The sequence below is a fragment of the Acanthochromis polyacanthus genome, chromosome 5 (genome assembly GCF_021347895.1).
Source record: "Acanthochromis polyacanthus isolate Apoly-LR-REF ecotype Palm Island chromosome 5, KAUST_Apoly_ChrSc, whole genome shotgun sequence".
Lineage (NCBI taxonomy): Eukaryota > Metazoa > Chordata > Actinopteri > Pomacentridae > Acanthochromis > Acanthochromis polyacanthus.
In genome coordinates this window covers 44,101,771-44,123,378 of record NC_067117.1, presented here as the reverse complement: position 1 = coordinate 44,123,378, position 21,608 = coordinate 44,101,771, and the positions used below count along the sequence as shown (strand labels likewise).

The 21,608-nt window shown below is 44.6% G+C and overlaps 1 protein-coding gene and 1 long non-coding RNA gene across 5 annotated transcripts; one reads left to right on the top strand and one right to left on the bottom strand.

The window, feature by feature from the left end:
- The first annotated feature begins 7,545 nt into the window (after nucleotides 1–7,545).
- On the top strand, nucleotides 7,546–19,035 carry LOC110969810 (DEAD (Asp-Glu-Ala-Asp) box polypeptide 27). Of its 2 annotated transcripts, none has more exons than XM_022219977.2 (20): nucleotides 7,546–7,729; nucleotides 9,047–9,184; nucleotides 9,272–9,497; nucleotides 10,003–10,055; nucleotides 10,130–10,216; nucleotides 12,667–12,772; nucleotides 12,911–13,084; nucleotides 13,161–13,311; nucleotides 13,392–13,491; nucleotides 13,574–13,715; nucleotides 13,837–13,990; nucleotides 14,074–14,155; nucleotides 14,240–14,417; nucleotides 14,502–14,608; nucleotides 17,125–17,218; nucleotides 17,368–17,459; nucleotides 17,530–17,647; nucleotides 17,859–17,952; nucleotides 18,789–18,848; nucleotides 18,922–19,035. In XM_022219977.2, the coding sequence occupies exons 1-20, from the start codon at nucleotides 7,556–7,558 to the stop codon at nucleotides 18,938–18,940; spliced, it is 2,349 nt and encodes a 782-aa protein (XP_022075669.2). In that variant the 5' UTR covers nucleotides 7,546–7,555; the 3' UTR covers nucleotides 18,941–19,035. The 2 variants fall into 2 exon arrangements, with proteins under 2 accessions (XP_022075669.2, XP_022075668.2); XM_022219976.2 differs by having other exon boundaries at nucleotides 7,547–7,729; nucleotides 17,856–17,952.
- On the bottom strand, nucleotides 14,661–15,152 carry LOC127534195 (uncharacterized). Of its 3 annotated transcripts, none has more exons than XR_007942228.1 (3): nucleotides 15,095–15,152; nucleotides 14,831–14,950; nucleotides 14,661–14,782 (listed from the first exon to the last, which is right to left on the bottom strand). It is a non-coding gene; the product is annotated as an uncharacterized LOC127534195 (long non-coding RNA). The 3 variants fall into 3 exon arrangements; XR_007942229.1 differs by having other exon boundaries at nucleotides 15,111–15,132; XR_007942230.1 differs by having other exon boundaries at nucleotides 15,079–15,100.
- Nucleotides 19,036–21,608: the final 2,573 nt, after the last annotated feature.

Below are 21,608 nucleotides of genomic sequence, written 5' to 3'. Positions count from 1 at the left end.
GTCACACTTTACAATCAAGTGCCCAGTAGTTTCAGTTCACACATTTACAAACTGCAATAAAAATGTAAATACTGATGCTGTGCAATTACATAAAAATTTTGATGTAAATACTGCTTTCTTTTCTTCTTCTGAAGAAAATATTTCTATTTATATGTATATATATACACACGTGGACAAAATTGTTGGTACCCCTCAGTTAAAGAAGGAAAAACCCACAATTCTCACTGAAATCACTTGAAACTCACAAAAGTAACAATAAATAAAAATTTATTGAAAATTAAATAATCAAAATCAGCCATCACTTTTGAATTGTTGATTAACATAATTATTTAAAAAAACAAACTAATGAAATAGGGCTGGACAAAAATGATGGTACCCATAACTTAATATTTTGTTGCACAACCTTTTGAGGCAATCACTGCAATTAAACGATTTCTGTATTTGTCAATGAGCGTTCTGCAGCTGTCAACAGGTATTTTGGCCCACTCCTCATGAGCAAACAGCTCCAGTTGTCTCAGGTTTGATGGTGTCTTCTCCAAATGGCATGTTTCAGCTCCTTCCACATATGTTCAATGGGATTCAGATCTGGGCTCATAGAAGGCCACTTTAGAATAGTCCAACGCTTTTCTCTCAGCCATTCTTGGGTGTTTTTGGCTGTGTGTTTTGGATCGTTGTCCTGTTGGAAGACCCATGACCTGCGACTGAGACCAAGCTTTCTGACACTGGGCAGCACATTTCTCTCCAGAATGCCTTGATAGTCTTCAGATTTCATCGTACCTTGCACACTTTCAAGACACCCTGTGCCAGATGCAGCAAAGCAGCCCCAAAACATTACTGAGCCTCCTCCATGTTTCACCGTAGGGACAGTGTTCTTTTCTTCGTATGCTTGGTTTTTGAGTCTATGAACATAGAGTTGATGTGCCTTACCAAAAAGCTCCAGTTTGGTCTCATCTGTCCAAAGGACATTCTCCCAGAAGCTTTGTGGCTTGTCAACATGCATTTTTGCAAATTCCAGTCTGGCTTTTTTATGAGTTTTTTTCAGCAGTGGTGTCCTCCTTGGTCGTCTCCCATGAAGTCCACTTTGGCTCAAACAACGACGAATGGTGCGATCTGACACTGATGTACCTTGGCCTTGGAGTTCACCTTTAATTTCTTTGGAGGTTGCTCTGGGCTCTTTGGATACAATTCCAACGATCCGTCTCTTCAATTTGTCATCAATTTTCCTCTTGCGGCCACGTCCAGGGAGGTTGGCTACTGTCCCGTGGGTCTTGAACTTCTGAATAATATGAGCCACTGTTGTCACAGGAACTTCAAGCTGTTTAGAGATGGTCTTATAGCCTTTACCTTTAAGATGTTTGTCTATCATTTTTTTTCGGATGTCCTGGGACAATTCTCTCCTTCGCTTTCTGTTGTCCATGTTCAGTGTGGTACACACCTTTTCACCAAACAGCAGGGTGACTACTTGTCTCCCTTTAAATAGGCAGACTGACTGATTATGAGTTTGGAAACACCTGTGATGTCAATTAAATGACACACCTGAGTTAATCATGTCACTCTGGTCAAGTAGTTTTCAATCTTTTATAGAGGTACCATCATTTTTGTCCAGGCCTGTTTCATTAGTTTGTTTTTTTAAATAATTATGTTAATCAACAATTCAAAAGTGATGGCTGTTTTTGATTATTTAATTTTCAATAAATTTTTATTTATTGTTACTTTTGTGAGTTTCAAGTGATTTCAGTGAGAATTGTGGGTTTTTCCTTCTTTAACTGAGGGGTACCAACAATTTTGTCCACGTGTGTATATATATATATATACACATATATATACTGTGTGCATTGTGTAGTGCACTCTCTCTTTGATTCAAGTGTCCTATCCATAGACTGTATATAAAGATGGACGTAGCATCTGGATCCAGAATTGAAGTCAACCCAGAAGTGTCAAAAACTTGCAATATCCCACCGTCCACTAGGGTTGGCTCCAAAAAGCTTTTGCTCCATAGACCCCAATTCATTTTTGGAAAAAATAAAATTTGATAGACTGATGTTCTACAGCTCAGGATTTTTTCCCCGTTAGTTTTCATGGTCAAAATGAGAGATCAGGTGGCCGATCTTAAAATAAATCAATACTGAATTTTAAATAAATCGTTAAAGTTGGCGGAGCCAGGGGGCGTGGCTATACTTGATAGACAGCAACAGAAGCCTCTGTGGTAAAATGTGGGCGGGATAAGAGAGTCCTCAGCCAATCCTGCCCCTCGTTGCTCTCCGGTCCAGTCTGTTTGATGACGCTTTTTACGTCACTGGCTCCAAAAAATCCAAAATGGCGACCAGGAAGTAGCAAAATCCGGGCTTCATTTTCTCGGCGTTGAAACCAACGGATGACGTCACGGTTAGTTCACGCCTGGCCTGGACTTGATAATAATATCTGTGGGACCTTTTCAGTCTTAACTTCCCATCAACCTCTTCCAGGTATGATTTTTTGTCCAATGAGTCTGCCAGATTTTTGTTCTGTACACAATATGGACATTTCACTTCTACAGTCCCGAGGCCACAACAAGCACATGACACCAGTGAGTCAGGTGAGGCCCCCATGAAGGGATAATCTGCATTTAGGACCAGTCCACTGGGCACACAGTCAAAATTGTCATGTTTGCTCTTCATGTTTTCATGGTAGAGACCAAGTGTTGTGTTCTCATGGGCACATCCCCACTTTGTGGCCTTTGTGGTAAATTTCACAGACTCTGGATAACATATGGGCTGTATGACACTCTTGGCTGGTTGGGTGGGTGAAGTGTGACAGACTGACTTGAGGTGTGAAGCAGTTATTCGGCCAGTCCTAAAACGAAACCAGGCTCTGTTGTTGGACTGCCTCTGGTGTACTTCTCTACATTTTCTGTGTGGTTGGCAGTGACATTTATGCTTTGGAATATGCCTTCACAATGAGCATCCAACTCTGTTTTCTCCATCCCAACACACGACTTGTCATAAAGTTGTTGCTGGTTGCCTTCTACAGAGCCCCCATAGAGAGCATCCTGGGGTTCTGCATCACGGAGTGCTACATGGGGTGCTCAGCAGAAAACAGGAGAGTGCTGCAGAGGGTCATCTGCACAGCCCAGAAGATCACTGGCTGCTCTCTGCCCAGCCTGGAGGACATCGCCAACTGTCGCTACCTCAGCAGAGCTGGCAACATCATCACCGACCCATTCCACCCCGGTAACCATCTGTTTGACCTGCTGCCATCCGGTCGACGGTACAGGTCACACAAAACCAGAACAAGTAGACTCAGAAATAGCTTCTTCCCAAGAGCTATCACTGTAGTCAACAATCACAGAGCCAATCGAACCTGTTCACCCCCCCATCCACACAAATACCGACGACATCGACCACCGAACAGCCTTTGACACTCACATTCCTTCTGCACCTGAAAGACTCATGCTGCTATAGCAATTATGCCCTTATGTACATATATTTATTGTTCTTTTTAAATTGTTTATTGCTTTTTTTTTTTTTTTTTGCTTTGACACCAAATGGGAACTGGTATCCTAATCTCATTGTACCCGGTACAATGACAATAAAGTCTATTCTATTCTATTCTATTCTATTCTATTCTAAAAGTTCACTCAGAATCAGTGGAAATGAGTCACCCAGTGAGGATGGGATGTAATGTTCTGCATACTCAGGCATGCCAGATAACACCACAGGTTTGCTACCAGTTCTGTGAAGTTGTCCAACAAACACAGACAACTCCTCATCACCCAACTCAGGAGCTGTTGGCAGATTCTGATGTGTGGATGGCCGTCTGGGGGAAGTGAATCCACCAATCTCCTCATCCAGATTTCTTTTCATAGTCCAGGCTGAGGTGAAATTGATTTCCTGGATTGTCTTGTATTCCACGTTTTTTATTCCTGTGGGTAGCAGCCAGTAAGCTGGTTCCTGTGTAACAGTCTTTGATTGTTGGATTTTCACTGCAGACTCAACCCAAAACAGTAGAGCAGCAACATGACGGCAAACCTCTCGTAGACCAGCCATACAGTGCCCTGCCATGATGGTCCCATTAGGCCTGACCTTTATCCACGGCTTCAAAGGAGCTTCATTCATCCTCTGGGAGCGACCAACCTGAAAATAAATGAAATTAAAAGTAATGAAATGACTATTTCATAGAATATAAGAAATTAATCACACATGCAATTCAAGCATGAATAACGTTCATCCTCAGACAATTATAATTATTCGAGTAATTGAAATTTTCACAAACGTTTTGGATTAACAAAAGCAGGCATGGATTTGCTTCTTGAATTTTGTCATTTTTATAAGAGATTATTCATAATTCTGAAGAAATAGATTGGGTTCACACATACAAATATAAAAGGGCGTTCTATCTCACTCCTACATACCTCCTCAATCGAACAAAATATAATGACAAGAATGACATATTTTACTTATTAAAAAGAAAGGATAGGGTCATTCTGAATTATAATGACTAATGCAACTTGAAGTTATCAGAACAGTCATAATACCTGATAGTTATTTTAATTCTTACTATGAATGTTAGGAAGTCTGTCAGATGGTCAGAAGCAAAACTTGCTTCCTACTGGCAAACAAAAATGCAGATGAATGCACAGACGTATTCATTTAAGTTTATATATTTAATCTCTTTAGGAATAAACCTCAGTTGATGGATAAATTTCAGTCATCACAACAGCCAGGTCAGTAACATAAACATGAATGGGGGGGCAGAGTGAGGACTGTGGAGGTGGGGCGGTAGGTCAAACCTTAGCACTGAGAACAACCAGGTCACCAGCCTCACCCAACCACAAACAAAGTGGTTGTAAGCCTCGAGGGATCTGCATGCCTTCATCTGATCCATACTGTATGCACTCTGTTATAAACGAGGTCACAGTAGGTCACTTCAGGCAGGCCGCTGTGGGTGCTCGTCCAGTCCTTCTGTGTAACTTCATTAGGATCAGTTCCATCTATTAACTCCAACTTCCTCTGATGTCGGTCTTTTGAAGTGCTATCAAGTGTGTCAACATACTTTTTCAGCTGAGTGGCAGCCATAGCCAACAAATATTAGGCTGAAAGATAAACTCCAGTCACAGACTCAACAAACTTGCCACTCAACATGGCGCCGAGCTACTTCCTGACCCAGATGTTGTGACGTCAGTGAAACAGCCCATAGACCTCAGACCTCCGTGTCTGCGTCTGTGCGCGGGTTGCCTGGTGACAGACACTGTTACAGACGCTGCTGCAGCCAAGCGTTTAAAAATGTCTACAGCCAAAACTGCACCATGTTCAAAGAAGCAAAAACATTTACAAAAGTACAGACAAGAGTGGGAAGACTTGAACTCCTGGCTTGACAGCGTTGGTGGCAATAGGTACAGGAACAACTGTGTTTTCTGTTCTGCTCATGGACCAGCTGAAGTAAGGCAGCATCAGGAGACCAACATGTAAGAAACATGAGAACAGAGAGAACCAACCAGCAGGTCACAGTTTATCATCTAATCATCTCCTGAAGTCCATATGGTAAGGGACACCATGATGTAATCAGCTAGATTTCCTACATTATCTGACTTTATAGACTTTGTAGAACTTTATTTGTCATTGCAACAAGTACAACAAAATTGCAAAAGCCCTTCAGTCAGTACAAAACAGTGTGAAAAAAATATGATAAAATACAGAGTAAATAAGATAAGAAGATAAAAATAACATAAAGATATAATAAAATAAGGTAAGGTGTAAAATATAATAACAAATTAAGTAAGTAATAACAATAAGGTGCAGGAGGGAATGGAGTGGAATGATACAGTAGCAAAAAAAGGTGCAAAATAGCTGCCAATAGCTGCCAATAGCTGCCAATAGCTGCCAATAGCTGCCAATAGCTGCCATATTAGGTGCACTGAATGACATGAGGTAGTTATATTATAACAGAGGAAGGGCTATTAGCCTTTGTTCAGGACCCTTACTGCTGTTGGGTAAAAACTGTCTCTGAACCGGTTTGTCTTTGCAGTAACTGACCTGTACCGCCTGCCTGACGGTAACAGATTAAACATCTGCAAACAAATGGGAGGCAGAGCCTTCAGTTCTCAGCTCCTCTCCTGTGGAACCTGCTCCCAGTTTGGGTTCTGGAGGCAGACACCCTCTCTATTTTTAAGACCAGGCTTAAAACGTTCCTTTTTGACAAATCTTATAGTTGGGGCTGACTGGGTGACCCACAGGGGTTCGGCTTGTGTCTTCATTGCACAGCTGACTCCCTCTTGGACGTCCCTTCGTTCTGCCTCTAGTCATGCTGCTATAGGCCTATAGGCTGCTGGGGGACTTCTCTTGACGCACTGAGCCCTTCTCTATCTACCTTTACATTTAATATGTATACCGTTATTGCAGTACATTCACTCTGTTTCCCCCTGTGCTATTTCTCCGAGTGTTCCTGGTCCCAGAGCTGGATGCTTCAGATCTGCGGTTGATGTTCCACCAGCTGGTCCAGTCTCCATCATGTCCACTGTGGGATGCTGCTGCTGACCTTCCTCCAGTCCTCTGCTTCCAGCTCCCTTTTTCCACCAGTCAACTCTGCATCGCCTTCACTATACTGTTATGCTAACTTACATACTGTTTGAATTTTACTGCTAGCTATATATGGAGTATGTTTAATGTCAGAGCCGTACATCATCAGAGTAAACTATGAGTCAGTTTTCAATGTTAGCTTATACTTTGTCTGTGTCACATATCCTGTCATACATGTATCCAAATGTGTGTTGTGTTTTCCATGCTTTCCCACCCCTCCCTCTTCTCCCATCCCTCCCCCTTGCCCTCTTCTGTCCTTCTCAACCCCCCCGGCCAGCAGGCAGATGGGTCCCCCCTATATAGAGCCGGGTTCTGCTCCAGGTTTCTTCCCTGTTAAAAGGGTGTTTTCCTGCCACTGTCGCCTTTGGGCTTGCTCTGGGGGTCAGGCATTTGGGTTCTGTAAAGCGTCTTGAGACGATTTGACTGCAATTGACGCTATATAAATAAAATTGAATTGAATTGAATTGAATTGAACATGTGGTGTCCTGGGTGAGAGGGGTCCTGGGTTATTTTTCCTGCCTTTCGGAGGCAACGGGAGCGGTGCAGCTCTTCAAGTGTGAGGAGAGGGCAGTCTGTGATGTTTTGGGCCGTGTCGATGATCCTGTGCAGTGAGGCCCTCTGATCCACCGTACAGCTGGTGTACCACACACAGACAGAACACCAGGATGCTCTCCATGGTGAACCTGTAGAAAGACACCAGCAGTCTCTGGGAGATGTTGTTCTTTCTGATCACCCTCAGGAAGTGCAGTCTCTGCTGGGCCTTCTTCAGTAGCTCAGAGGTCATCAGGCTTCTGCAGAGGCTTGATAACGAGCTGATCATTTGAGTCAGGTGTGTTGGAAGAAGGAAAGCATCTAAAACATGCAGGACATGGGGTCCTGAGGAACAGGGTTGAGAACCACTGCTCTAAAGAACCCGACAGATGTTCTAACAGGTTCCTCTGGTCTCCAGCAGGAGGCTCCAACCATGGAGGAACCATGAAGAAGAACACGAAGAAGATGCGATGTCGTCACTTCCGGGTTCCATCAACACACGTGTGTCTGTGTGTGAACATAAAACTGGAGAGACCTTCGTCAGAACCCGTCCTCGGTCCGACATGGAGCAACTGGGTCTGATCGGGACGATCCGGGACGAGGATCAGAGTCCCGAGGAGCCCGACACCGAGTCCGAGCAGGAGGTGAGTCCCGGTGGAGGAGATCCGGTCCGGAGCTCCGGTTCTGACCGTTAATGTATACTAGTACGTGAAAGTAGAGAGATGAACAGAAAATGAGCTGCAGTAAACAGACGGACTGATCCTGGTTCTATTAGAACTTCCTGCAGAAGGGAGGAACTGTAAAGTCTGGTTGGCTCAGGCAGGAAGGACCTCCTGAGGTGGTCTGAGGTTCTCCTGTGGTCTCAGGTTCTCTGACAGGAGATCAGTGTGGCATCAGGGGGTGGGAGGTGTTTCCTCCTCTCTCAGACCTCCAGCCCTGGTCCAGATCTCCTGATGTTCAGTCTGTTAGTGCACCGATTGCTGGAACATCTGCAGCATGTTCCTGCAGAACGATCTGAGCCTCCTGAGAACGTCCAGCTGGCTCTGACCCTTCTGATGGACAGTGTCTGTGTTTCTGGTCCATGTGGACACCCAGGTACCTGTAGCAGTCCATAATGTCCACCACTGGTCCATGTATGGTGAGCGGTTCTGGACGGATCCTCTGTTTCCTGAAGTTCATCACCAGCTCCTTGGTCTTTGAAATGTTGAGCTGCAAGTGGTTGAGTCCAGTCCATGAAGATGTCCACCTGGTCTCTGCTGATACAGAAACATCTGAGGACTTCAGCAGGTGCAGAACTGAGACCAGAACCTGAAGTCTGAGGTGTAGAGTGAACATGAAGGAGACAGGACCGTCCCCGTGCTGCTCATGATGCTATCTGACGGATACTTTATTCATCCTGAGGGAAACTTCAGCAGCTTCCATACAACATAAAATAACAAGAAAAGGCAGGTTAGTGACATTAACAGTAAAGATCAGTGTATAAACTATTCTAATTTTAATATCAATAGGGTGCTAAGTGAAATTAAAATTCAATATATAGAACACACACATTTCAAGGCACGGAAGTATAAAAATTAAAGTGAATTTAGTGATTAAAAGTGACTTTGACAGGTGGAGGAAAAAAGTTCTCTAGAACTACCTCAGGCTATGGACATTCTATAATAATGATCACATAGCTCCTAATGTGACTGTGGCGCCCCCTGATGACCACTCAGTGAGGAGTTCTGCAGTCTGATGGCAGGCGGATGTAACGTCCAGTGGAGCCTCCACCTTCATGTCCAGCAGCTGAACATTCCTCCTCCAGGGGGGAATGAGCTCCATCCAACAGGAAGGAGAAGGTTCCACTCCAGGATGGGGCTGGTGGGAACGTCAGGAGGTCCAGCTTTCCTCAGAAAGAGTTATTGTTGTGTTACTGTTGTTGTGTTGCTGTTCTTATTACTGTTCTTGTTGTTGTGCTCCAGGAGCAGCCCATCGTCCTGAACAGGAAGAAGAAGTCCGGCGGGTCGAGAGACTTTAACTGTGACTTTGACTTTGGAGAGAGAGAGGGAGGGACGGACGAGGACTGGATGGAGGACGTCCTGAAGCAGCTCAAGAAGAAGGTAGGACCATGGAACCCTGCTAGAACCCTGCTAGAACCATGGAACCCTCATGTGTCTGTGGTTCTCTGACATTCTCTTCTGTTACAGAGAACCATCACGACCCTGGACCAGAAGATCGAGAAGATCAGGAAGAAGAGGAAGGCTGAGGAGAAGTCAGCCGCTGAAGGTTCCTCAGAGGAGAACCCGGAGAACCGAGAAGATGAAGGTGAAGATGTGAAGCCTGAAGCTGCTGGAAGTGATGAAGAGGAGGATGAAGATGAGGATGAAGAGGAGGAGTTTGGGTCCAGCGATGAGGAGGTTCTGACCCGATCAGGTAGGTCCACCAGAACGTTCTACTGCAGTATTATCCAGGTTTGTAGTGTTTTACTGCAGTATTATCCAGGTTTGTAGTGTTTTACTGCAGTATTATCCAGGTTTGTAGTGTTCTACTGCAGTATTATCCAGGTTTGTAGTGTTCTACTGCAGTATTATCCAGGTTTGTAGTGTTTTACTGCAGTATTATCCAGGTTTGTAGTGTTCTACTGCAGTATTATCCAGGTTTGTAGTGTTCTACTGCAGTATTATCCAGGTTTGTAGTGTTTTACTGCAGTATTATCCAGGTTTGTAGTGTTCTACTGCAGTATTATCCAGGTTTGTAGTGTTCTACTGCAGTATTATCCAGGTTTGTAGTGTTCTACTGCAGTATTATCCAGGTTTGTAGTGTTCTACTGCAGTATTATCCAGGTTTGTAGTGTTCTACTGCAGTATTATCCAGGTTTGTAGTGTTTTACTGCAGTGTTTTCCGGGTTTCTGAAGGTTTTCTTCCTGTGTCCTGTCAGATACCCTCAGAGAGAAAGAGCGACGGGGGAGGAAGAGGAAGGTGGAGGAGGAGGTCAGGAAGAGGAGATGTTGATGTCACCGGTTCCTGAAGTGTGTTTCCATGGTAACAGCTGTGTTTGTGTTCAGGCTCCAGAGGCGTTCTACGAAGATGCGTCTCAGTACGACGATCAGCTGACCTTCGAAGACATGAACCTGTCCAGACCCATCCTGAAGGTAAACGTCCTGCTGTGGTTCCTCGGGTTCCTCTGTGGAACACATATGATGTTCTTGTTTGTGGGTTGGATTCGGCTTCTGGAGGAAAACTAGAGAAACAACACAAAGTTCTTTTCAACCGTCTCTATTAAACAGAAGCTTTTGATGTAAATCAAGGAAAAAACAAAGAATCAAATTAAAGATCACAAAATAAAACGACAAAGAATCTAATCTGTAATCTTTACAATTCCATAAATTTCAGTCCTTGGCTTTCAAAAACGGAATCAGACAATTCAAAAAACATCAGACTGCAGAGTCCAAAAAACAATAGAGGGAAAACTGTTGGAACAGCGTGGATGTTCTACCAGCATCACAGTCCTGAACCAGGAGGGAGGTCTTCATCTAGCTCACCATCATCATCCACACAACAAAGCTGACCTGTGCTGGAGAACAGGTGAAAAACCGAATGGCTGTTAGAACCGGTTTTACAATGCAAATCAGAACTCCTCCCACCAGCAGCTGCTCTGTTCCTCACCGTCCGTCCTCCAGCAGAGAATAGAAGCTTCAAGAGTCCAGCTTCAGGTTCAGGTCTCCTCCAGGACTGAAAATGAAGTCCAGCTTGGGTGTTCAGTCCTTCACGACCTTCTCTGATTCAGCTGCAGCAGGTGTGGGGCGGGGCCAAGCTGTGCTACCATTGGTCTGTTCTCATTGGCTGACAGCTGAGCTGTCCAATAGAAAAAACGGTTCCTGAGAGTTTCAGTTTGCCTGGGTTCCTGCTGTTCCTGTGGTTCCTGTTGTTCCTGTTGTTCAGTCAACAAACGTCAGGATCTAAACTCAGACCTGAGAACCGTTCTATTTGTGGACCTCTGTAAGGTTCTAGATCTGCAGCATGAAACGTGGTGAGAACCGACAGAACGGTTGTGGTTGATCCAGCAAGGCAAATGTATTTCTATAGCACATTTCAACAACGAGGCTTTACAAAGACATTAAGACAGAAGATGACAACAATTATTAAAAGAAAACATTTATGAAATCATTAAAAAAACAAGGGCAGAACAGTAAAAAGATCAAAAACAGAAGTTAGAAAACTAGGGCTGTTTAAAATAACTGTCATAAAATAAGCGTTAAAATAACTTAAAATAGTTTCATCAAAAGCAGCTGAGAACAGGTACGTCTTCAGAATGGATTTAAATGTGCTGAGAGTTTCAGCTGATCTACAGTTTTCTGGGAGTTTGTTCCATATATATGGGGCATAGAAGCTGAATGCAGCTTCTCCGTGTTTGGTTTTTACTCTAGGAACTACTAGAAGATCTGATCCAGATGACCTGAGTGGTCTGGGTGGTTCATACTGAGTCAGGAGGTCTCTGATGTATTTTGGTCCTAGACCATTTAAAGCTTTGTAGACCAGCAGCAGGACTTTAAAATCTACCCTCTGAGTGACAGGAAGCCAGTGTAAGGACTTTAAAACTGGAGTGATATGATCTCCTTTCTTGGTTTTAGTGAGGACTCAGGCAGCAGAATTTTGAATCTGCTGCAGTTGTTTGAGTGTTTTTTTGGGTAGACCTGTAAAGATACTGTTACAGTAATCAAGCCGACTGAAAATAAATGCATGGACGAGCTTTTCCAGGTCCTGCTGAGACATCAGCCCTTTAATTCTTGAGATGTTTTTAAGTGATAGTAAGCCGACTTTGTAACTGCTTTAATGTGTTTTCCAAAACTGAGTTCTGAGTCCATCACCACACCCAGATTTCTGGCCTGGTCTGCAGTTTTTAACTGTAAAGACTGAAGCTCTAGGTTCACCTTTAATCGCCCTTCCTTGGCTCCAAAAACCATTACCTCAGTTTTGTCTTTATTTAAATGAAGAAAGTTCTGACACAGCCACTCATTTATCTGTTCAATACACTTTCCCAGCACCTGTATAGGGCCATGGTCTCCTGGGGACATTGTAATGTAGATCTGCGTGTCATCTGCATAGCTATGGTAACTTACATTATTGTTTTCAATAATCTGAGCCAGTGGGAGCATATAGATGTTAAACAGAAGAGGCCCCAGAATGGAACCTTGGGGAACTCCACATGTAATTACTGTCTGCTCAGATGTGAAGTTACGTATAGATGCAAAGTAATTCCTATTCTTTAGGTAAGATTTGAGCAGAGTGAAAAACACACAAAATGTTCAATGATGGTGGTAGTGTAGCCTCCGCTTGTTGTTGCCTCCGCTTGTTGTTGCCTCCGCTTGTTGTAGCTGTTGTTATTATTGTTGTGTTGTTGCTATTTCTGCCATTGTTTCTGGCATTGTTGTTCTTGTTTGTATTGTTATCATCTTTGTTTCTGTTGTTGTTATTTTTGTTGTCACCGTTATCACTGATGTTGTTGTTTTCACTGTTGTTGTTTTTACTTTTGTTGTTGTTTTTACTGGTGGTGTTGTTTTTACTGTTGTCATCATCATCACTTCCTGTTGTCTCCCTCCAGGCCGTCACTGCTCTGGGCTTTAAGCAGCCGACTCCCATCCAGAAGGCCTGTGTTCCTGTCGGCCTGCTGGGGAGAGACCTGTGTGCCTGTGCTGCTACTGGGACAGGTAGGACTGGGACCAGTTCATTATACTGGGACAGGTAGGACTGGGACCAGTTCATTATACTGGGACCAGTTCATTATAGTGGGACCAGTATGTCTTACTGGTTCAAGTCTGATTAACCCACTGGTTTCTGTCCTCCAGGGAAGACGGCAGCCTTCATGCTTCCAGTGTTGGAGCGTTTGGTCTTTAAGCCCAGGACGTCCCAGGTGACCCGGGTTCTGGTCCTGGTTCCGACCAGAGAGCTGGGGATCCAGGTCCACTCGGTGGCCCGTCAGCTGGCCCAATTCACCTCCATCACCACCTGCCTGGCCGTCGGTGCGACTCTCCACCTGTTCAGGTACTTCTGTCTCTGCCCACTGGACCTGGACTCACCTGTCCCTTCTATCTCCAGGTGGGCTGGACCTGAAGTCTCAGGAGGCAGCGCTGAGGGCGGGGCCAGATGTTCTGATCGCTACACCTGGTCGGCTCATCGATCACCTACACAACACGCCCAGCTTTGAGCTGACCCACATCGAGATCCTGATCCTGGACGAGGCTGACAGGTTCTCTGTGGTTCTTAATGGTTCTCTGTGGTTCTTAATGGTTCTCTGTGGTTCCTAATGGTTCTCTGTGGTTCTCTCAGGATGCTGGACGAGTACTTTGAAGAGCAGATGAAGGAGATCATCAGGTTGTGCTCATACAACAGACAGACGATGCTGTTCTCTGCTACCATGACAGACGAGGTACCGTGTCTTACCTGTTGTCGTGTGACCTGAGTGTCCAGGTGTGTCATGTGACCTGTTGTCATGTGACCCGTGTCTCCAGGTGAAGGACCTGGCTGCAGTGTCGCTGAAGCAGCCAATCAGGATCTTTGTCAACAGCAACACTGATGTGGCTCCGTTCCTCCGGCAAGAGTTCGTCCGAATCCGACCTCACAGAGAAGGAGACCGAGAGGCCGTGGTGGCAGGTAGGTAGTACTGCAGTACTGCTGGTAATACTGCTGTACTACCAGCAGTGCTACCAGCAGTACTGCTTATAGTACTGTAGTAATACTGCAGTAGTACTAGAGTACCCGTCTGTGTTGTCAGCTCTCCTGACCCGGACCTTCCAGGACCACGTCATGTTGTTCACCCAGACCAGGAAACAGGCTCACCGGCTGCACATCCTGCTGGGCCTGATGGGGCTGAAGGTCGGAGAACTTCACGGAGAACTGAGCCAGAACCAGAGACTGGAGAACCTCAGGTACCCGCCGTCAGGACCGTTGTGCCGTCGTTCTCCTGGTTTGCTTCGTCTCTGACAGTTTTCTTATTTGTTTTTTCCTCCAGACGTTTTAAAGATGAACAGATCGACATCTTGGTGGCGACGGACGTAGCAGCTCGAGGTTTGGACATCGACGGAGTTAAAACGGTGAGAGTTCCGTTAGAATGCTGAAGGTACTCACCTGTCTGTCTCACGTGTCATCACCTGTCTGTGCCCACCTGTCCCCTCCAGGTGATTAACTTCACCATGCCGTCCACGGTCAAACACTACGTCCACCGGGTGGGGCGGACGGCCAGAGCTGGCCGGTCGGGGCGGTCGGTGTCTCTGGTGGGAGAATCTGAGAGGAAGATGCTGAAGGAGGTGGTGAAGTCAGCCAAGAACAGCGTGAAGGCTCGCGTCCTGCCACCAGGTACGCACACCTGACCCCAGAGCAGGGGGCTCACCTGTCTGGGTTTGTACAGGTGAATTCTGACCAGACTTCCTGTGTGTCCAGAGGTCGTCCTGAAGTTCAGAGATCTGATCTCCAAGCTGGAGAAAGACGTGGAAGCTGTGACGAAGCTGGAGAGAGAAGAAAGAGAGCTGGCAGCGTCTGAGGCCAAGGTAGACCTGTAGACCTGTAGACCTGTAGACCTGTAGACCTGTAGACCTGTAGACTTGTAGACTTGTAGACTTGTAGAGCTGTAGAGCTGTAGATCTGTAGACATGTAGACATGTAGACATGTAGACATGTAGACATGTAGACATGTAGACATGTAGACCTGTAGACCTGTAGACCTGTAGACCTGTAGACATGTAGATCTGTAGACATGTAGATCTGTAGACATGTAGATCTGTAGACCTGTGGACCTGTAGACTTGTAGAACTGTACACTTGTCGACCTGTAAACTTGTAGACCTGTAGACCTGTAGACTTGTAGACTTGTAGATCTGTAGATCTGTAGATCTGTAGACCTGTAGACCTGTAGACCTGTAGACCTGTAGACCTGTAGATCTGTAGATCTGTAGATCTGTAGACCTGTAGACCTGTAGACCTGTAGACCTGTAGATCTGTAGATCTGTAGATCTGTAGACCTGTAGATCTGTAGACCTGTAGATCTGTAGACCTGTAGATCTGTAGACCTGTAGATCTGTAGACCTGTAGACCTGTAGACATGTAGATCTGTAGACCTGTGGACCTGTAGACTTGTAGAACTGTACACTTGTCGACCTGTAAACTTGTAGACCTGTACACTTGTACACCTCACAGTGGGCTGCTCGGCTTATTTTTTGGAAAAAATGTAATATCTTGGCTAAAAATCATCCCCTGGTAGTGATTGAGGGCTCATTTCAACCGCAATATACTTGGGAATACATCTAAAAAGATATCTTTAAATTATATTAAAAAGTTAACCCTTTACGGTTCAGTGCGTCGTCGGTGTACCGCCGGCGGTACACCTACTAATTTGCATAGGAATTTCAAGAATGTCCGACGGCCGCAAACCCGATTATACAAACACTATACGCCGATGGAAAGCTTAGATTCTCATGAATCCGCCGGTATAAACCACTTTCAGATGCGATTACCACAGCGGGTGAGAAAAACACATTTGTCCGACAAAAACAAATATTCATCCATCCGTTCTCTATACACGGCTTCAACGCACACAGCGCGACTCACATTTCCGGGTTTATTATTACACACAGAAAAAAAGATTCCACAAAAAACGGCCATAATCCAACCTTTTACATCAGATGACACAAGCCAGTAAACTATTTTGTCCAAAACATGTCCTGAAGTCGGTATAAAATCCCCGAATCGGTCATTTTCAAGGAAATGCACCTCGCGATGCCCGTCCAATATTCCCTGTATTTTTCGTAATTTTTTTTATTTAAAAATAGAATATTAGCGATTTTTTTTTTTTTTGTACTGAAAACGGCTGGAATTGACTGAAGCTTAAAGGGTTAAGGCTGCAGGGAGATTTTTCTAGACATAAGTGTAGGGTTCCACCGATGGAATTTGGTGATTAAACGTAAATTTGAAAGGCGAGACATGATATTGCCTTCAAATGTTTTATTAACTAATTCTATGCAGAGTAAATGACTACTTTACAAAAAACATAACAGTGAAACATGAAGTCTAAACTGGAAAAATCTACCAAATTTCAAGAATTTTTAATGAAGTCTGCCCTAAATTGATGCCTTAAATGACCATTTTCAAAATTTGAAGGCAGTTGTTACACTTAGAGACATCTAGAAGTCTTTTATACTGCAAAGTTTGTGTATATTAGAAGTACTACTTACAGTTTGGACACATACGTGTTAACATCAATCGCCCACACAGGGGAACTTAGACCTTCTTCAGTAAAATTTGATCTGTGAGAGTTGCCATAAGCCAGATTTTCTGACACTTGTATTTTTCAACACCTGACATCCTATTCTTTCAGAAAATATATACTTTCCCATATCTGGCTTCTGGCAAGTGAAAATATTCTGGGTGGTTCATGAAAATAGTCTCAGAAAAAAAGTGAAAATTTACTATATCTTTTTCAAACTTTGCAGAAATCTTCTAAATTTAAGCAATTAAGAAAATTTGGAGCAGGTAAACCTGAATATTGTTAAAATCTCAGGTAAAAATTATTAATTTCTCAAAAAGAAATAGAATGAAAAGCTCAAATATCAATTTTTTTACGCCTGTGGAATGTGTCATTTCCTGAGATTCAAACTGGCCGAACTTTTTAAAGAATAGACCGTTTGACTTGATTTTTTTTGTTGAACTGGATTTTTATTCTACTATAAGAAAAACAAAAATAAAAGCAATTTGGAGGGGGTCAAATTTTCGAGATTTCCAAGTCCCAGCCCACTGTGTACCTGTAGAATTGTAGACCTGTACACTTGTACACATGTAGACCTGTAGACATCTACACCTGTACACTCCTTGTTACAGATGTGTAATTAAGTGTGTGTGTGTGTGTGTGTGTGTGTGTGTGTGTGTGTGTGTGTGTGTGTGTGTGTGTGTGTGTGTGTGTGTGTGTGTGTGTGTGTGTGTGTGTGTGTGTGTGTGTGTGTGTGTGTGTGTGTGTGTGTGTGTGTGTGTGTGTGTGTGTGTGTGTGTGTGTGTGTGTGTGTGTGTGTGTGTAGTTGAGTGTAGCTCAGAAACGTCTCGATGGCTCCGCCTCCTGTCAATCACAGAGAGTCTGGTTTCAGACTCAACAAGAAAGAAAACAAAGTAGAAGTAAGTACAAATACACACTGTACTTAGTACTGTGTAGAAGTGTAACACTTTATAGAACTCCAGCTGTACTGTGTAGTACTGTGTAGTACTGTGTAGTACTGTGTAGTACTGTGTAGTACTGTATACTGATGTGTATTTGTGTCCTTTAGTGTCCAAGGCTCTGCAGGACTTTGATCTGGCTCTCAGAGGGAAGAAGAAGAGGCAGAAGTTCCTGAAGGAGGGGAAGAAGAAGGAGCCGACGGTAAACCAGCAATCAATAAATCAATAAATAAACCTCCATTAATCAATAATAACTGATGTTGTGATGTCAGGCTGAGGAGCGCGCTCAGTTCGAGATCCTGAAGGCCCAGATGTTCGCTGAGCGGGCGGCCAAGAGAGAGAGGCGGCCCAAGAGAGCGAGAGCCATGATGGAGGAGGAGCCCAGCACAGGTCTGACCAATCAGAGGGCTGGGATCCCAGCCAATCAGAGGGCTGGGATCCCAGCCAATCAGAGGGCAGGGATCCCAGCCAATCAGAGGGCAGGGATCCCAGCCAATCAGAGGGTTCAGCAGGAGTCAACTATCAGCAGGAATTTAATATTTAGTTAGGAAATGATTTGATTGGATCACAGATTCTAACAGAAACTGTGTCTCTGCAGCAGCCAATCAGAAAGCAGCAAAAAGAGGCAGGAAGTCGGTGTTTGATAAAGAGCTGACCAATACCAGCAGCAAGTCAGTGAGACAGTTCAGAGCTGGGTGAGTCCGTCTGTCTGTCTATTCACCTGTCCGTCCACCTGTCTGTCCGTCCACCTGTCTGTCCGTCCACTTGTCTGTCCGTCCACCTGTCTGTCCGTCCACTTGTCTGTCCGTCCACTTGTCTGTCCACCTGTCTGTCCGTCCACCTGGCTGTCCACCTGTCTGTCCGTCCACCTGTCTGTCCGTCCACCTGTCCGTCCACTTGTCTGTCCGTCCACCTGGCTGTCCACCTGTCTGTCCGTCCACCTGTCCGTCCACTTGTCTGTCCGTCCACTTGTCTGTCCACCTGTCTGTCCGTCCACCTGGCTGTCCACCTGTCTGTCCGTCCACTTGTCTGTCCGTCCACCTGTCCGTCCACTTGTCTGTCCGTCCACTTGTCTGTCCGTCCACCTGGCTGTCCACCTGTCTGTCCGTCCACCTGTCCGTCCACTTGTCTGTCCGTCCACCTGGCTGTCCACCTGTCTGTCCGTCCACCTGTCCGTCCACTTGTCTGTCCGTCCACCTGTCTGTCCGTCCACCTGTCTGTCCGTCCACCTGGCTGTCCACCTGTCTGTCCACTTGTCTGTCCGTCCACCTGGCTGTCCACCTGTCTGTCCGTCCACCTGTCCGTCCACTTGTCTGTCCGTCCACCTGGCTGTCCACCTGTCTGTCCGTCCACCTGTCCGTCCACTTGTCTGTCCGTCCACCTGTCTGTCCGTCCACCTGGCTGTCCACCTGTCTGTCCGTCCACCTGTCTGTCCGTCCACCTGTCTGTCCACCTGTCTGTCTGTCCACCTGTCTGTCCACCTGTCTGTCTGTCTGTCCACCTGTCTCACTGTCTGCCTGTCTCCTTCCAGACCGTCCTTCTCGGACAGGAAGCGTCTGGGTCTGGACCGGCAGCGTCGTGGCGGTTCCAGGTGAGTTCACCTGTTCGGTTTGGGTCCAGGTGGTTCTGATGAGGTTCTCCTGACATTCTGTTCTGTTCTTCAGGTTCAAGAAGAAGAAGTGAAGAACATCGTGGAACCAGCAGTTCCTCCACCGGGTCCTCTTCTCCAGTACTGTTTCTGTTTGTTAGTTTCAAATAAAGTTGTGGTTTCCATTTAACATTCAAGGAACATTCTCTGAATGAGGGAATAGTCAGGGAATCGTTAAGTGTTTTTTGAATGTTTCTATTTGCTGAACCTTCATGGAACCTTCAGAAAACCTTTATGGAATGTTCCCTAAAGATTACTGTTCGGTGAACCTTCAGGGAACATAATGCAAACATTCCCTGTACGTTATTAGTTGCTGAACCTTCAGGGACTGTAAGGGAACGTTCTCAAAGGTTTCTTGCGGGTTAATGTTTGCGGAACATCAGGGAACGTTCAGGTAGGGTTGCCACCCGTCCCTTAAAATACGGACTTGTCCTTTATTTGACAATTAATTGTGGCATCCCGTATTGATTCAATACGGGACGCTAATTGTTCCGTATTTTCATAAATGTCCCATACACGTCTGTCACACGCATCAAAACTACATAATAAACAAAATAAAACAGGAAATATTAAGAGCAGCCAGTTTCATCTTCCTTAGACCTATGTAGTGAGGACCTGATGGAGGTCCAGCGGATACACTTTTCTGTTTGCTGGTTCTGCTGTGGGTTTCCTGGTTACAGACGCTGCTGCTCCCGCTTGTTTGAAAATGTCTACACCCAAAACTCCACCACATCCAAAGAAGAAAAAACTTTTTCAAAAGCACAGACTGGAACCCTGACAGTATGTACAGGGCAAACTGTGTTTTCTGTTGCTCATAGACTGAAGTAAGGCAGCATCAGGAGAACAACATGTAAGAAACATGAGAACAGAGAGAACCAACCAGCAGGTCACAGTTTATCATCATCTAATCATCTCCTGAAGTTCCTTTGGTAAGAGACATCAGTACATGGTTGTGAATTTACCAGAGGATGATTATAGTCAGACTAATGTGGCCGTAGACTCTACAGGATTTTACTGACTCAATAAATGCATAAGTTGTTTAATAGTATTTTAAATGCTTTATTTTTTAAAATATGAACTCTGATATGTTAACGGTACTAAATAAATAAATCAGTAAATACATTCATACACACATAAATAATACATTCATTGTGTTAAGAAAAGATTTAGATGGGAAAAATATCTGTAGAGAATTTCTTTATCCAGTATTCTGCATTCAGTTGTTTGTGTTTTTGCAGAATCCAGTATTACACACTGGTTGGCCATTACATTTTTACCTCCGCCAAGGTGGTTATGTGACACCCGCCGTCTGTCCGTCTGTCCGTCTGTCCGTCCGTTAGCAAGATAACTCAAAAACGCCTGGGCAGATTCACATGAAATTTTTTAGAGGAAGAGCTGATTTAATTTTGGTAGCAATCCGGAAAGGATCCTGGATCACTTTAAATTTTTTAGTATGTGGTTTTCCTTTCTGTGGGAATGTCAATATCCTTGGCGGAGGTCTGCGCTCTCTGAGTGCTTTTCTAGTATTAGTTTGGTTTCACTGTTTAAAATGACGCCACATCTTTTTAGACAGAACCTGTGATCATAAAACAACACAGAACTCTTAGTTTTGTGTTAATAAAGCACTTAAAGCTTTAGGTATGACTAAATGCTTTTTTCTAAATTAAATAAACCACTCCTTGGGTGGTTGTGGCCCCTTGTTTGGTAAAGTTGGAAAGATATTCACAGATTCAGACTTCCAGCATCAGTAACTCATTAGATAAAGGTTGTTAAAACATAAACGATGCCTCTTTCCCATCGTTGTAAGGTAGATAATGTGCTACAAGCCCAGTTTTATCTAAAGTAGCTGTCTTTCAAGTTGCAAAAATAACGTTGGTGTCTATAGAGGGAATAGGTACCGTCTGCAAATTGCAAAACTGCTACAACAGCGAAGAGAGACACAAATATTCAATAATGTCACTCTGATCCACTGTAGTGTCACCAGAATCACTGCAGCCTTCAACTGGCTCCAGTTGACACCAATGTTATTCCTGCAACTTGATAGACAGCTACTTTGATCAAACTGGGCTTGTAGCACATTGTCTGCCTTACAACGATGGGAAAGAGGCATCGTTTATGTTTTGATGTATGTCTAATGAGTTATTGATGCTGGAAGTCTGAATCTGTGAATATCTGTTCAATTTTACTGAACTGTGGCCCTGAGGAGCCGTGGTGGACGTCCTTTATTTTCGTTTCTGAAAGGTGGCAACCCTACTTTCAGGGAACCTTTAGCAAGCAATCATCGAACGTTCCCTGAATGTTCCCAGTAATCCTGTGTTCTCAGTGCACGAGGACTCGTGTTCACTCTAACGGCAGAACATCCAGTCAGTTTTTAGACGTTTCAGAGTTTAGCAGAAGCAGGAAGTCAATAAACCTGGAGGACTGAGAGGCTCATTCTGATTGGTTTACCTGGAAGCAATGAGGGGGCGGAGCTACACAGAGTTTACATGTTTCCTGATCTGGGATTTACTGTCAGTGCAGTTCTATTAATGGCCTGAAGGGGCAGCAGCACATCTGCTGGGTACAGTCTATGGCTGGGTGCAGCAACTGTAAAAGACAAAGGTTAGCTAGCAGTTAGCAGCTAGCAGTGGTTAGAGGTTCATAGAGGTCTAGATGTTGTAGTTATATGAGCAGAGTTGTGGGGTTGTGGTTCTATGTGTTTTT

Bases quoted from the DNA above. Each gene is read 5' to 3' on its own strand.
- LOC110969810 (XM_022219976.2), top strand. From the start codon at position 7,556: ATGTCGTCACTTCCGGGTTCCATCAACACACGTGTGTCTGTGTGTGAA. The intron at 9,498-10,002 runs GTAGGTCCACCA...GTGTCCTGTCAG, and splicing joins GGAGGTTCTGACCCGATCAG to ATACCCTCAGAGAGAAAGAG. The intron at 17,648-17,855 runs GTCTGACCAATC...GTGTCTCTGCAG, and splicing joins GGAGGAGGAGCCCAGCACAG to CAGCCAATCAGAAAGCAGCA.